At 40.7% G+C, this 17,213-nt stretch overlaps 1 protein-coding gene across 1 annotated transcript; it reads right to left on the minus strand.

The window, feature by feature from the left end:
* Positions 1–174: 174 nt before the first annotated feature.
* armc2 (armadillo repeat containing 2) lies at positions 175–14,816 on the minus strand. The gene is made up of 17 exons (XM_053337131.1): positions 14,594–14,816; positions 14,431–14,503; positions 13,927–14,092; positions 13,208–13,334; positions 10,394–10,461; positions 9,538–9,645; positions 8,326–8,510; positions 8,121–8,223; positions 7,771–7,985; positions 6,837–6,982; positions 5,949–6,048; positions 4,421–4,754; positions 2,536–2,658; positions 2,312–2,425; positions 1,795–1,927; positions 553–707; positions 175–308 (listed from the first exon to the last, which is right to left on the minus strand). Exons 1-17 carry the CDS (start codon positions 14,809–14,811, stop codon positions 175–177), a joined length of 2,502 nt encoding a protein of 833 aa, XP_053193106.1. The 5' UTR covers positions 14,812–14,816.
* Between the last annotated feature and the right edge of the window lie 2,397 nt (positions 14,817–17,213).

The raw sequence follows: 17,213 nt of genomic DNA on the forward strand, positions 1-17,213 counted from the left end.
ACAGACTGAGGTCACTCTCTACAAATCTTTACAGTCATCTATAAAACTCGTAGGAGGTGAGTGTTTGATACTCAAAAGATGAATTTGATCTTTCGTGTACTATTAATACAGCTGTTTTTTAAATCCTACGGTTTCTATGACAACATGAAACTCTTAATTCTATGTCCCAGTGTGTCAGGCTGTCAGGACCACAGGCTGGAGAATCTTTATCAGTTTTTGAGCTATAGGGAGGAACTCTAACTCCCAGCATGCTCTGTGGAAGTCCCTTGCATCTTCATTTTCTGTACACTTCAGAGCATCTTCTTGATCTAAGGAAGAAATTGAAAAAAGTAGGCGGATGTGAGAGGGTGCAGTGTCGAGTTTCGGGTTCATTTTCAACAGTTTCAGTGACAGGTTCAGACAGCAACCAGACGTATTGTGTTTGTGATTGTGTGAACATGCGTGTGTTCCTCCCATCCCCCAGAGGGCCACTGATGTGAATAAGAGCATGTTCCTTCCAGCATGTCTCCCTCCCTTGTTATGTAAGGATTACTAATAACACTCTGAACCAACCTGAGTATGCAGTGAGGATCTCCAGCAGTGACTCTGCTTCTTGTGCATCCAGCAACTTCTCTGAGCCGCCACCAACCATGTTCCATAAGGCCTGACAAACTTGGCCTGCCAGCTGCCAATCACCTGCTCCGAGGTCTTTCAGGCAGTCTGCCAGCCTAGTCACAAGCACACACACACACACACACACACACACACACACACACACAGATACAAATCATATGACTGGAGGGAGAAGGATTCACATGACCGGCAGGTTTGTGAGTATTAGCTCCACTTCGTTGGATGTACATCTGAAAAAGGACTGTGGGTTCATGTTTGAGTGCATGCTTGCGTTCATGTGTGCATGTGTGCGTGTGTATAAAATAGTTTGTTGGTCAAGCTACTTTCAAATTGGCAGTTAGGAGATTCCACTTAAAGTTTCCATGTGTTGACATTTACTTTCTGAATTGTTTCAAAAAATGTTTAAACTGGCAAATCAGCGTTACTACTGTGAACAAATAACACTGTGGTTGAGTCAATTATTAGCATCTCTTTCATGTCAGTGGTCAATTCAAGTCGATTTTATTTGTACAGCTCTATATCACAAATGAAGAATTTACTTTACAATCTGTATGATTCTTCAACCTCTGTCTTGATTCCAATAAGTGAAAACTCCCTAAAAGAAATAAATACATATTTATTTATTTTTTTATAAGTAATGCCCCCCAGACATAAAACCTGTTTACTCCCTGTTGCAAACAGGATACTGCCTTTGCCAAAAACTCACGAATCTCACTCAGTTTGCTCTTAAAGGAATAGTAGATTGGGTAATACACTCATTTATTTTCCTGCTGTGGTTTACTTTATGTAGAAAGAATGATGTCTGTATGCTCTATGCTAAATATAGGTTAGCTTAGCTTAGCATAAGGACTAGAAACAGGGGCTAGCTTGGGCTCTGTCTTAAAATAATAGTCTCCAACATAAAAACAAATAAAAACAAAAATAGTTGTTTTTAAATAACATGTTAGTTATTGAGCTTTAGAGGTGCTGTAGATACAATAATTATGTCAAAATCTATATTGATTTTTTTTATTGATACAAAGAGGCTCTAAACTGTATTGCACTTTATTTTGATCTCAACATCAGTAGACCTGCTTTTTCATCACCTTTTCCTAATGTTAGTGGAAAGTCTGTGAATTGTCTCTCAGATATTGCACATATGTGGACACGCACAAACAAAATCTTGAGTGCATTTGTCCTTACTTGGTAGTAGCCCCCTCTAGTGAAAGGCTGACCCGGTTGGTTGGGTCCAGAGCCAGGTTAGTGAGGACCCCGCAGGCTGAAAAACACATTTCAGTGCTTTTTGAGTCCAGCAGCGTCACCACAAACTGGTGTACTGAGGGAGAGAGCAGAGAAAGATGACAGACTGAGGGAGTGGACGAGGACAAAGCAGGGCAAAGATAAGAGGGCAGCTATCACCAGTCAGCCAGCATGTTTATACTGACTGTAGCTGGCCTTGCAGATAACTGCAGCCTAAACATGACATGACAGTATGTAAAGGTGCATAATGTACAGGGTGTTGTGTCTAAGCTCTTAGTTTTTTGTTGCATTACATGCTTAGATAAGATATGTGCATCTCTACATGAGCTCTTAAAATGTATTTCCTCCCTTCCTCCTTTCCTTTCCAGCAAGAGGAAAAGGATGCAGCTCAAACAAAACATGTAGTATTCTCATGTTGATCTTTTTTGCATGTCTGTATGTGTTTGTGTTAATCATAAACCTTTATTTTGCATAATAAAGTCCCGCACATCCTTGGACTGTGACATGTTTCCATAGACACGGGTGGCCTCAAGCATGGCATCCATACTGGAGCTGAGCACCAACTTCAACATCACTGAAATAAAAAGAACAAGTGAGCAGCATGAGAGATAGAGACATGTTGTGGAAAGCAGGAATATAGTGTCAACATTCATCCTTTCTTTTCTATCAGTGTGATACTCTTACACTTAGCCATGATGAGTTGACTGTGTCTGAGCACAGAGCTTTCTTCCTGATAGAAGGACAGGTTATTGATGGTGGCTGCCACGTTCACCAACAGCTCCTCGCTCTCCTCCACAGACCTCATCTCTGTGTCACACACGCACACACAAACATAGACACACAGACACAAATCCACAAACAAGCAGAATCAGGAAGAAGAAGGAGCATCACAATTAAACATCATGTTCACAGACACTTTGAAGCAGACTTGTGTCTTTTATCCATAAATCTTCCTGTGTAAAATTCAGCCAACAGGGGGAGCATCCGCACTGTACGGTCAACTGGAACAGGCCTTAATGCTCCTGAAATATTGCTGCTCACCATTCATTATATGAAGTGATGCTCCTAGTGGTGACTAGTATCAACATAATGTGAATTATTATAGTTGGAACTTTGTGAAGAATAGCTGAATTAACTGAGAGCTCAACATATGTACACTGTAAACTGAGCTTATGATTATGAATAACCAGTTGAAAGCATTGCTTCCTTTTATGTTGATGAATGAGGGCAGATAATGTAGATTATTATTCCTTGAACAGCCAAGATATGGATTTTGCAAAGTGGTGGGAGCTCATTATAAAGATGCTGGTTTTCATAATTTAAGGGTGCAGAGCAGATGTGGTCTACAGTCTGCCTGATACATGCACAAACACTCTTGGGTATTCAGCCCTTTGCATATTACAGTTTGGCGACACTGATGTGACACTGTGAGATTATCACAAAAGTAGCTGTTATCTGTGGTTAATTTTGGCCCGATGCAGTCAGTTTGATCATGAGCCAACATACAAAGGTCAATGTGACCCAATCCAACCAGCCGTGACACTGTGAGAGGCTTGGAAACCAAGTCTGTTCCTGATATAGCAGCAGATGTCGTGTGCTTGGTCATAAATCGAGGATATTGCGGTTGCACTGTCAACCGGCGCCTGTGTCACACTGAATTTTGTTTCTGGTTCTGACTGGAAATGCCGCTTTGTTGTGCCCTCCTCCACACCCATACACACACACACACACACACACACACACACACAACACACTTGAAACTCTGTAATGTAAAGCAGTGCGGTCTGTCACGAACTTGATCAAAACAGGACATCGATCAGCCAGGCCTGCTCTTTTATCCTCTACTGTGATTTTCTTTCCTGTCTTCAGTTATTTAATGTACTTCCCATCTTACTCATGGACTCCCCACTCTACATTTTAAGATTTGCCATTTTTTCACCAGTTTGACCTCTTTTTCTGTTTAATTCTCTGTCCCAACTGCCATGAGGCAAAGTTTAAGAGGCAGACAGTAGAGAAATCAAGAGTTTCACACACACCTGTGTATCAGTTCAACCTGTCCTGAAACCATCTAACCACATGGGAGAATTTCACACACACAAACCAAGCCGGCTGTGAGATGTGACAGAACATCCTGCACTTGCAGTGAAGCGCTTCGCTCTGTCACACTTTAAAAAACCCCAAAACAATAGGTAAACCAAAAAGAGGATGTGTTGCATATTGAACAGAAAGCACTGAGAGGAAAGCAAGCGATGGAATGAACAAATGAGGACTGTGTTTTCGACCAGTTTTGTTTCCAGTGTAAGGGAAGTGGTTGGCTGCCTTGCAGATACTCTGTGTACAATACACTAAACAGCTATTTTTAAACTCATCACAACTCAGAACTTGAGTTGTGCACACTACTTCCTTTGTACGACAGAGATATAATATGTGCAAAAAGGACAAATCTAAGAATGTTGCAGCCGTAGCCTGCTACTGACTTTACCTCATGTGTTGTCACTTAATTATCATGTTAAACAGTGACTGAAAATTGTTAACTGCTTGTCTCAATAAGCTCCTGGCCTCTGCTCACCAAGTGTCTCCATCAACAACTGAATGCAGGCTGTGTTGTTGGCTAATGCTGGTCCCACAGCTGGGTGGATACACATGTTCGCAAACACCCTGACCAGCTTCACCAGCACGTCCTCATACTCCTGCTCGCTCACCACCGTTGCGGCGGTGGACTTGCTGCGGGAGAGGGGACCTTTCTTTGAGGGTTTGTGTGGTGAGTCATTTCTTTGCTGGTAACTGTCGTACAGCTGGAGGAGTGTGTCCATGCAGCCTTTGCACTGGAAGAGCTGCTGCCGAGCCTCGTCACTTTTGGCTGTGAGGTTCCCCAGGGTGAAAAGGAGGCGCACCACAAGGTCCTGTGGGAGAGGGGGGGTTATGTTGTATCTGTCAAACATCATCAACATTTCACAACAGTTCCTCTATCAATGCAAACCGAGTGAATTTGTTGAGACATTTCACTGTGTTACAAATGTGGCTGAGAGGTCAGACTGCATTGGGTAAAGTTCAAACAGTGTTCAACTAATCCACTTCCACATTCATTCAGACCCAGTTACAAAACCACAGAAGTTATATGTTATGAGCTTTGTGCCATTTCCTGTGTGCATATTTATCATATACATTTAAATTTACAGTACTCTTAATAAAACCCTCCCAGGAGTTTGATTGTTACTGATTAAAAAATTAAAAGTAGTCAACATTAAGACCAACTAATATGGGGCTACTATATTTTAGATTTACCTGCAGCACAGTGGTCTGCACTTTCAAGAAGCACTACTGTCTGTGTCGCTAATTTTCCCTTGAGAGTTAGCACCTGTGTAGATGTGTTTTATCACATGTTTACTGAGAAAAAAGTGACAGATAACACATCGGTCATCACACTGACTCCACTTAGTGAATAGCATGAAAAGAACGTGAGCTGAGAACACACATGACATAGGTATGAGGACAGGATGCTCTCTATTTGTGTGGGTGTTTCTTTATTCCCTGTGTGATTAAAACATGTCAGTCATCTGATTGCCAAAGCCCAACCCCTTTTTCTCCCCTCCACCTATGTATCACCTCACCACTAGTAAAGCTCAGCTGGCAGTTCCCCAATAGCCGAATGGTTACTGCATCCCTGGTTTGATTCCAACCAGACCTTGGCTGCACATCATACCCATCTCTCTCCCTCCTCATGTTTCCTGTCTGCCCCTTTACTGTTCGCTATCTAATAAAGACATAAATGCCAAAAAGAAAAATCTTTAAAAAGCTCAGTTTTATTTTTTTCTTCTTCTCCTTCCTCCCTTCTCCCTTTTTCTGGGCTTATTCAGCCTCTCCTTGGATGATTAAATGTCAAAACACACATATCTGAGCAGAGAGAGATGGACGATTTGCACAGATGAACACAATGTTCCGTAACTGTGCTTGGACTTGAGGTACATAAACAACTTGATCTGAAGGTAAACATGCTTAGCGGAGTCACATCATGAACACTGGAAAAGCTTGTCTTCACTTGGCCCTAATACACACGCTCAGGCACACAAACACACAGAGTAGCCTCGTGGACTCACCTGTTTTTGGTGATGTTTGCTCAGCAGTTCTAAAAATAGTTGGTAACAGCCGGGGGTCTGGGCCAGAGCGAGGCGGCACTCAGAGTAAGAGGAGAGTTTACTGAGGAAGAGAGAGGACAACAAATACCAGAGACCATTCAACTCAGACTATGCTGACTAAATATGGAGTTACTAAATCAACACAGTTAATTCACAACTAGGCCAGGGCTGGGATCTAACTTTCATAATCTCATTATCATGGACAAGAAATTTAGAAATTAGCATTAAAACCTAGTAAAATGTCTTTTTATACATATGCACTAAATGCATATGCACTCTATTTTATTCTTCACACACTGATGAGGAAATAGCAATAGAGAAGAAGGCTCAAGAGCTGGGGAGAGAAAGTGAAGAAGTGAGCTCAAAGAGGGCTTGGATACCTGGTCTTCGGTACAAAGGCACCTTACTGGCCTAAAGACCTGTATTTCGTGTTGTGTGTACCCTCTGAATTAGTATGAGTATATCGGTCAGCACATTCAAGCAGCCAGCTGTACAGGGACTGAAATTAGTTTTCATAAACCTATGATTGTTACAGAACTTGTACATTGTACTAATGACGCTATTGCAAGTGTTTTCAATATTGATATAAAAACAAAAACAGATGTATAACCACATCTGTAACCAAAAAGTAATGGGGAAGATTGAGAAGGAGAGCGACTGATGCGGAAAGAAGGAAAAACAGAGAATAGATGGTGAGAGCTGAATGATGGCTTGTTTTGATTCAGGTCAGGCTATGATGGTTTACATTAGTGAGCTGAGGAGAGGAAATGGAAGAATTATGGGATAAATTATCCACAATAGACACACAAAGACAATTCTGTGACATATGTGGCAGAGTGTGTGTATTACCTATATATTCTGGAAATGTTAGTGCATATCTCTTGATCTTTGTGATGATGACGCAGCACCTGACAGAGCTCTGGCAGTATGGAAAAGGAGACGAATAGTGGACGGGAATCAGGGTGATCAGCAAGGTTCCTGAGAGTCGCTGTCAGCTGGAGACAAAAAGAAAGAAAAAGAGGTCAAAATGTAGTTAAGCAAAGAGAGTGTGTACACATAGACATAGTACCTTGAGTTTGTGTATTTAGGGCAGTATTGCATGTCAGTGTTGTGTTATTGTGGCTAACAAACAATGTCAGTCACATGCTCATTAAAGGCTCGCTGTACAGGACATTGTACAACAGAACCACCGAAACTATTCAGTATGGAAGTAAATCATTGTATCACAAGAGGGAAACAGTAATTTACAACACACGGCAGCACTGAAAGTTCTGGAAAGTCATGATCTGCTTATTTCCCTCCTCTAACAACATAATGAGTTGTGTTAGATATCAAATGAAGCGTTGGCTCAAGATGTTGGCTTGGGCCGACTTCTGTGGTGAGCAGCAATCATTTTCAGTAGAGTGAAGCAGGGTGTGTTCGGGACTAAAGTGGCCAGGCCAGCAGAGACCATTATGCTCTTGGAGCAGCTTATATACCAGACATAAATAAATACATTTTTGTGTTAATAGTGGGAAAATTCACGTCAGCCAACAAATACAAAAAATAATATTTAACATTTTGTTGCTTTATATTGACTTTAGTTTTTACTTTTACTAAAATAGCAATGCTGTTGAAGAAGTATGTGTATTGTTTTGTGGGTAGGAGTAGGTACTTCCCCTGCTGAGAAGGTTAGAAAGTTGAGGTCTACCAAATATCAAAATTACTCACCAAACATTTGAAAAGTATCTCTAATAACCCTAATAAGCATACCCCTCACACCAGTGTTGGGTCTATGACATACCTGTACAAAGATGTGCCCTGCTATAGTGAAGAAGGTGTCTTCAACTATGTAGAGTCTCTGGATGAGTTTCTGAGCCACACCAAGACAGTTCTTGTCCAGCAGAAGTCTGAGGATTGCGCTGTTTCCAGAGAGAAATTTCAGAGTACCGACACAGTACAGCAGAGCTTCTCCGGATGCAGACACGTCTTCACTGCTCAGCACGCCCAGCAATGAGTCTTAACACAGAGAAAATTTAACAACCACAGTTAACCTCCATATGTTGTACATTGGTTAATAAAGAAATAACTCCAAAGAACTATATTTCAAAGCATGATGCAGAATAGGAAACTACTGAGCTAGATCATCCTGACCTATGATAGAGTTGTTCTGGAAGAGGATGTCGTTGCTTTCACTGCGACTTATCTTGAAGATGAGTTTACAGATGTTTAGCAAGTTGTTTCCACTGACACACAGCTGGAGAGAAGAATGCAAAAAAAAGAAACTTCATACAACTACCCCTGTGGTAGAGACTTAGTGGCAGACATAGTGACACACACACACACACAGACAACTCACAGCAAGGCAGAGCTTGGCGATGTGCAGGTTGAGCTGGACAGAGTTGAAGTCAATGAGGCGGAACAGTGTTCGCAGTATCCCAGACCGCCTCTTACAGCGTCGGCCGAGCATGTCCCCTTCTGCCAAGGTGCCATGGAGACTGTCACACAAATCACACAGATGGTCCATCGAACCCTCAGAGCTGCCTGGCATCACAGGAAAGCAGATATTGCAAAAGAAGAAAAAAAAGTCATATTCAGGGCATCATGTCAAACATCCACAGAGAAAGCAAACAACCCAAAATGAAAACACCTGTGTGTGTGTGTGTGTCTGCATTTACATAAATACTGATGAATCATGTGTATGTTGTAGTATGTGTGGGTAATATGGTAGAGCTCTACTGCATGGTTTACATTTATTATTTGCATGAGGAACTATATTGGTCAGCAGTAAAATAACATTCTCCCTCCCCTTTTCTAAGAAGCAGCTTTGAGTTTCAAAATGCAGGGGAACAATCCTGCAACAGGCAGCTACAATCTTGATGCAGAGGAAGAGAAAGGGTGGAGTCTTTCCTTGTTTTTGAGGTAAAATAAATGTTTTCTCTGCAAAAATATCAAGGTTTGGTCATTTCTAAAAATGGTTGGCCGCAGTCTCACACTTGACACTTCACTGCAATTTCCCACTGAATCTGAAAGGTGTTTTATGCATGAGCCAGAAGGCACTTGGTACAATAAATATTTAATATTTATCTTTCAAATGAATTTTCCATTAAATTTGTAGAGTGTTAAAATATTTACAGCCATAGATTTCATTTCATGGCTGCCAGACTGCAGTTGCAAGCTAAGACGACTAAGTATGGATGCCAAACATAACACTACTTTGTTTGCCTTTCTGATGTGGTTGAAATGACAGTGCTTTTTCTTCATGCATGACTATCTGGCAGTGCTAAAAAATCTCTTTGCCAGGCTGCTAGTTTAAAAAAAAGGAACTCAGAAACTGAAAAATGTGGTCCAAATAAGAGAAACTTGCTTCAAAAAAGAATTTTGGATTAGTTTTAGATACTTTCCTCAATCCAAAAGGAAGAATGTAATATTGAAAAGTGATGTTGTGAGTGGAGTAGGTGACAGAAACTATATACTCTTTGGGCCAACTGTATGAATCTGGCCAAGGTTATGGCCACACGCCATGTGTTTGCATTTTCATTGGATTTCCTTATTGCATAGCCCAAACTACCTGCAGCTACAGCCTCCAGCTGTTGGAGAAGAGGAGCGACTGCATTATTCCACACCAGTGACTCTACATCCTCCTCTGTGCTTGTGGTATCGTCTCCATTCCCCAACCCTGAAATGTGCAGAGAAAATTGCAGTTTGCCAATTACCACCTCCAAAACACAGACGGTGAACACAAACAGCAAGCATGGTTCACAAGTTCACAATCTCAAAATAAAACAGCAGGAAGTCTGATGCCACAATGAAAGGTCACCATCCACAGCTTCCTCTGATTAGTTTCTGCACTGATGTGAAGTAGTCTGTCTGTGTGTGTGTGTGTGTGTGTGTGCCTGCGCACGTGCCTGCGTGTGTGTGCATGTGTGTGTGCATGTATATTTATGCATGCAACTGCTTGTTATTTCACACACCGTGCACTTTTTTTGGTGAACATTTGCATACCCCTTTGCTTGGTGTGATGCAGGAAACTGTGGTTGCCCAAACCAACAGCTCTCTCAGCTATTGGCTGGCTGCCTTGCATGGTGAAAATTAGGCCCTTAGCAACAACACCCGAATCAAAAACTGTCACTCAGCAAGACTTGCTCAATTACGTTGTCAGAGGTGTGTCTATATAGTTGGTTAAACAAACATTTGTGGGCTCAGGACTACAGACAGTGCTCTTATATTTTGCATGTTTAGGTTGATTTCAGTTTGGCTTTAGGTATCTTTAAAAAAAGGGACATTTGAAGTAAAATCAGTGGTTGAGTGGTATATTACATCTGGTAAAGTTGTAACTACAGTTTTAATTTCTACATGCATTTCTATATGCTGCACAAAATGTACCATGCTTTGAAAAAAGGTTCATTTACTATATCTGGACAAACCTGTTCTCCATCCTGCTCTGCACTCTGTGGGTCTAACGCCTGAGTCAACACCAGGCCACATTATTCTACTGTTGGGACAAAGAAACACAAAAACACAAAGAGGCTGGTTACATCAGATTTCACAGATGAGACATATGTGATATGTTTAGTTAAATTTTGCTCATTTTGACATTAAAAGAGACAAAAATCTGATGAAATTTTAAAAAATGAAATAATGCATCACTGTGTCCAGAACACTGTCATGAAAAGTTACTGACTTAATATTCTGTCAACTAGGCCGCATGTGTATTTTCCTCAAGTGCCACTAGGTGTCCCTGTTGCAACAGAGGTTTAATCTTGTGTGCAGGTGCTAGTTCCTCTGGTTTATGTGTGTTTGTGCCTATAGCTTTGTGTTCACAGGGATACATATGTGTGTTTGTGCTTGTGACTACTTGTAAGTTTTTGTGTGTTTATGACTTCTTACATCTATGCGACTGTGTGTGTGCCACTGTGTATCACAAACTGCAGCCCCCAACAGACAGGAACTAAGATCTTAGCTTTGTGGGCACTCTGGTTAAAACTGTTCATGCTTTGTCACTGTGAGCTGACTCCAGTCTCACCACCTCTGTGCAGTAACAGTAAAGTGCTCCCAAAAACACGCCCTGTGTCACGCTCTTCTATGTGTTGTGGCTTGCCCTCTGCATCTCTCTGCTGCATCTCACTCTCTTGCATGTCACTGTCAAGTCTGCTCGATTCCACCCACTGACAAAGAGAATGACTCAGTGCTACAATAAATCCTGTAAACATGACAAGTAGTGTGTTTGTGACAGTAACAAGTAGCAATGCATAAAGACAAACAAGGTCACCTCACACCTCAATCACTGCTAGATTTACTTAATAAATCTAGCAGTTTATTCTCATATTAACATTTTATTATCATATTATGGGAAAGTTTAATCATTGCTGTAAAAGACAAACATTATTATGTTACTAGTACTGTCTTAAACTTCTGCAGTGCCATTTATACAAAAGGTTGACTGTCAGGATGGAGTATTTCTTCAAGCTATTACACTCATATGAGCTCTATTTAATGGTATTGTTGACAGGTAAAATGTGTTTTGTTCTCAGTAGAATATCATCTGAAAGTGCTTGATGACACTAGTTAAAAATCTTGTTTCTTTTTTTCAGTTTTGGGTACAAACTTGTGTAGCATTAATATTGATGTTTGTGTACTATACAGTAAAGTGTACTTTCACTTTGATAGAGATTTAGTATTTGGCATAAGCTTGCCAGCTTGCACAGGACATGTGTAGTAGTGTAGTGTGTGAGTGTTGGCCGAGGCATGTTACAGTGAATGTCAGAGAGGGGGCTTTGGCTCTGTATGATAGGATTAAGAGCCTGATAATAAGGCCTCTTTGTGTGATACTGCATTCTCTGAGACATGACCTCATCCCTGTCTTAGGCCTGGCCAGTGCACTGCAGTCACAACACACGCTGCTGCCAGCCTTGCCCAGATGGGCACCCAAATCTAATAGAGAGCCATTTGGAGCTATAAAGCTCCGGCTTATTGGAGAAAAAGAACCTAGTGGATGTCTAATCTCCCCTATCTTTATATCTCATCCAACTCATCATATTAATCTGTCATTCTCTGTCTATTTCCACTTGCAGTTAGTGTACTTCTGGTTTGACTATCTTTGTGATTTTTACTGTCTATCTAACGTGCCTTTAAAATAGTCCATAGTAGCAGTAAAGAACAGTTCTTCAAAACCTCTGACCTAACCTAACACTAATCATGAAGGGGAAGTCTTTAGGCTTATCCTTTATCTTTAATCATAAAGTGACCACAGTCTGATCTCTTGGGCAGCCTTTGTCAGCAACAAGTTACACAAACATTGCGTGTTAACTTGACTAGTGAGGGAGGAGGCAAGGAGGGTGTGCTGCGGGCGATAGCCCAGATTTCCTGTAAAAGTGTTTTATGGTCGTTCCCCCCTCTACAGCCCCTGCTGCCCCACCCAATCGATAGGCGGATGGATTGTAACGACAGCCCCCGACCCACGCCCAGAGTTATGTCCCTCGTGCTGACACACAGCTGATGAGGTCGGCAGAAAAAAGAGCTTTTAGCCTCTCTGCACTGTGAAGGTGTAAAAGCTGACACATGATAGTAATGACAGATAGAGGCTGTTTCACTGGGAATGAAGCTTGCCAAGAAGCTGGATTTAACTGTGACCAAGATATAGTGTACAGTAAAGAATATGGGGGTTTAAAATGGGGTCGAGTGTGTCAAGTTGAAGAATTTGTTTTATCTATTAGTTAGTGAAGCCATTGCTGGTCTAACTGATGTCAAGTATTCAGCTGTCATGGTTGGTTGCTGCATCTACATCTTTTTAAGGCGGGAGATCCTGTTTCTTTCATTCGGATGACGCGTTGGGCCTTAAAGGGCAAAACAAAACATTAAAATCATAAAAATATTATTGTCACTTAGGCATTTCCTGTTATAATTTTCTTTAAACTTATCAGTAGTCTGGATAAGTTAAGATCCAAAACAGAAACACAAAAAGTACATTAAAGACTCTTTGAATCAGACATGCTGTGGCAATGCTAAGAGTGTGAGAAATGCAAGACAGTGTATTTAGTGAAAGGCAAAAACTGTGACACACAATCAACTCCATCTAGTAATGGCTACCACTGCAACCTTTGTCTGCCAATAAATCTTCAACTCATTGTAGGAATGTCACTTTGGTCAAAAAGGGGACGAGGGGGGGGGGGGGGCGCTTGGAGGGCAGAGAACAGAGAAGGACAGATCACACAGGTCAAATACAGGAATGGAAAGCATACCTTTCACTTGCTGTTCTGCGTGGGCCAGGTTTGTGGGGACCACCATGGACCTCTGTGTGGTCGGTAACAGCGAGTCCTTTAGCTGACAGCTGCTTTTGTCCAGGGCCTGGCTTTAATCTCTCTTTCACTAAACACGTAGAAAGGATGTGGCAAGAGGTTGTTTACAAGTTGCTACTGAGTGCTTCTGTAACGTTTCTGCTTCTTTCAGTGGCTAAAAGGACAAGTGTCAAATCTTCAGGTCACAGACTTGAATTCAGTCAGAGCTTTTGAACATCGCCATCATCGTTTTTATTGTTTTAAATAGAAGAGCAGTTTTGCAAGCAAAGGTTTGAGAGAGAACGAGAGAGAGAGAGTAGTCATTTGCCACTCAAAACAGTAGCAGTAAATTACGTTTTTCACTTAGCTCGACCACAGGGAATGTAAATCAGGTGTAATGTCAGCGTGTGAATGGCTCCATTCATTTCCCTTTGAGAAAAACCGCTCTAGCACTACTGCCTGCATGGAAGATTTACAGTGATGCAACGGCTGAAATAAATGGTGTGTTTTTTTTACCTGTTACCTAACAAATGTACTCTCTGACACCTTATGCCGGTGGCGTTTTATTGTTAGCTCAACACAGATGGTAGGCCACTATGTGTCATACATTCAGTAACTAAACACATTTTCTTTGATCTTTTCTCCCTGAATCCAAACTTGCATCAATATGGTATCTTCCTTACCATCTGCATATCCCTCTACAGGAGGTAGCGTGGTGAGAGAGCCAGTCCTGAGGAGGCGTGCCCGTGCCCCTGCCAGCCCCCTCCTTACTTCCAGTGGGTCAGTGGGGGGTTTGGGAAAAGCCTTGAATGGATCCTCAGCATCACAGGGGACTGGAAACTTTGGCTTCTGGCACACAACAAACACACATTAACAGCTTGAATTAACAAAAGAAAATACTTATGTCCAGAGATCCTATAATTATAGTTGTTCAGTGATTCATATTTTTAATCTCATATATTAACATTATAATCCCGTTCACTAAAACCGGATCAGATAAAAGAACACCAATCCTGATTCTTAGCTGGCATACAGAGGCGTGTATACTCCTCATCCTCTTTTTCAGTTTTCATGGTAACACTCAAAACATTAGATGATGTAAATGTTTATCTGAGCTTACTAATATAACACAATTTGAATGTGAAATACTAAATATCATACACAGATGTGCGAGTTAAGGAACTTACATGGTCCAGAGGAGAGAGGCGAGTCCCTGAACCTGGCCTGGAGTCAGGAGCATCAAAATTTTGTGAATGTAGGCTGTAAAGTGAAAAAGGCTCATTATTTCTGCAGGTTACATGTGACAAATAATTGATTTCAGAACCTCGGGTGGTGGAGTTTGTGACAAACCTAAAGGTAGATGGAGGTCTGTTGTCACAGTCTGTGCGAGCAGATCTCTTCCCAAAAAGTTGCCTTTGTCCATCTCTGGGAGTAAACGGTCGCTGGGTGGATTGAATTCGCAGCGAGTGTCTGGCTTCACTGACTATTTCTGCACTTGTCTTCCTCAAAGTGTTGCGTTGCGGGATGAACGGACTGCAAATCTCATGTTTCCTCTCCATAGAGGCCATTTAGGCCTATGTGACATTAGCCGATACAGTCTGTAAATGACTTCAGTGGTTTTATTTCATTATGCAGGGTGTATTGCTGATGGGAAACAGTGAGAAATGTGAAAAATACATTAGGATAATGTCACAATAGAAAATGAACAGTAGGTGTAAAATGTTTCTGAGAGTAGCAATAGAGATGATATGATGATATATACCCTAGACAACAGAAATAGGCTATGTTAACATGGGTGTATTTGGTATTCAATATAATGATGGATTTATCAGCTATTTCATTTGGACATACATGTAAAAGTATGTTATGCATTAATAATACACAGATTTTTCAGAAACATAATTCACAATATATCATTAATGTAATTAGACTTACTGTGATATTGGTTTTATCCAGCATGGCAAAATAGAATGTGTTCATCTACTGGACACACACACAGTCCCTGATTTCAAAATGAGACAGACTGGAAGAGAGCTAATAATGCCTGGTGCCATCTTGGATTACAATATAAATATTGACCAGATTTTGGCTGATGGTTGGTATTACTGCAGTTAAAAAATATATGAAACACAAATTATATTGTTTTTAGTTTGCTAACTAAATGAATAAGTCATACAAATATACTGTATAATATACAAATATAAAATATAATGCATACATTTGGAAGAATTGTCAACTTTATGTCTGAGTGAATGAGAAGCCCTTCTGCGCGTTCATGACACGTCTCCATGGCAACCAAATGTCGCTGTGGTAGCTTACACAACAAACTTAAGGAGTAAAATAACCATTTAGCATCCAATAAGTCATGCTGAACTGTTTATTCTCAAACAGGTAACATATTTTCTGTAGAGAGTACTCTCACTTTTACAAGAACACATGGAGAAGCGGTAAGACATAGTACCCGGGGTATGGAAGAGAGTACTCACTTAACAGATAGTGAAGAAAACCCACCGTTAACCTTCATTCAAATCCTCCGTGGTTAATAGTTAGGACAGTTGTCACTCCAAATTTTGCAGCCGGCTTCCACAAACAAACAAAAAGAAATCATGACGCCTGAAATTTCTTGAAAACTATGAAGTTTTCGAGCATGCAGCAAGATAGCGAGAGGTTGACGTGCACGAGCTTCTCTAACTGAGCGTCTTGCGTAGCACGGTGACGCGCGTCGATGAGTTGTGATGGTAAGGAAGTGAAGCTGGGAACACAAAGGTCATTTTCATCAAGTTTGGTTATTGGATATTTGTATTTAACCGTCCTGACAATATAATTAGGCTACAGCTAAGTTAAAAGGAAGCTTAATTGAAACAATTTGACATGATCTTGAAAAAAGAATATCTTTAAAAGTGTTGTAAAAGTATCAACAAATCGTTTCTCCACTGAGCTGCAGTGTTCAAACAGTATTTTGTGCAAAACTTTGGCCACATGGAGGAGCATGGAAGGCTGAAGGGATAGTCCTGGTCCTGTGCACGAGCAATAGGTATGTCACATAAACCAGTTGCTCATATGGGCATAAAATCTTGGTAGAAATAACATCCATGTTAACTCAAATCAGTTTACTGCCAGTCAACTGAAATGACAAACTGCACATTATGCATTAGGATGCACTTCCCATATCCATAAAAGTCATTAATCAGTGAAATTCACCACACAGTCATACATGCACACCTACTAGTTCTCTAATAGGCCACAATATCTTCATATAGTTTTTTATGGGATCTTTCTCTATATAAAGTTTTCTTTTTTACAACAGCAGATACATTTCTCTTGCAGTACTTTCTTGTTACAGTGAGAAATGTTGGTAAAATAAAATGATATATGTGTAAGAGAAAAATACAAATGTAATTACATTTTTGTCATTGTAGCAACAATATGCATTCATACATTTTAATAACAGTAGACTAACTTTGGCAGATTATAGTTAACACTATGCTGCCATTATATAGACTATGGCAGATCCTTGTGTTGTAAACATGTCATATTTTATATACTGTTGGTTTACAAAAGTCACAAATCAGTTTTACAAATTGCTCCACTGAAAGAGACTGAGATTACCATTATATTGCTATTCAGGGGCATTTTAAGATGTGATGTAAATGTTCATAACAGTCTGTGTTGAAATCTTTTCCCCACATACTTTGTAGAGAAAAAGCTTAAGACAATGAGATACTCTATATCGTGTATGACTATTGATTTATTACAGTACACTTTATTAAGTTTACAGAGCTCTTTTTTTCTACTACTTTCAAACTATCATTGTAACCGTTATCGTGGTTGTACTGTAGTTGGAGGCAGTGGTCACTGATTTAGCCTACTTTCACCTCTCCTCTTGTCCATATAACAGACACACCACGTCATCCGCTATAATCCTGCTCCCCCGACATGCTCCCTTGACATATCCATTCTCCCTGACACA

Source organism: Scomber japonicus, chromosome 17 (assembly GCF_027409825.1).
Source record: "Scomber japonicus isolate fScoJap1 chromosome 17, fScoJap1.pri, whole genome shotgun sequence".
NCBI classification, from domain to species: Eukaryota; Metazoa; Chordata; class Actinopteri; order Scombriformes; family Scombridae; genus Scomber; species Scomber japonicus.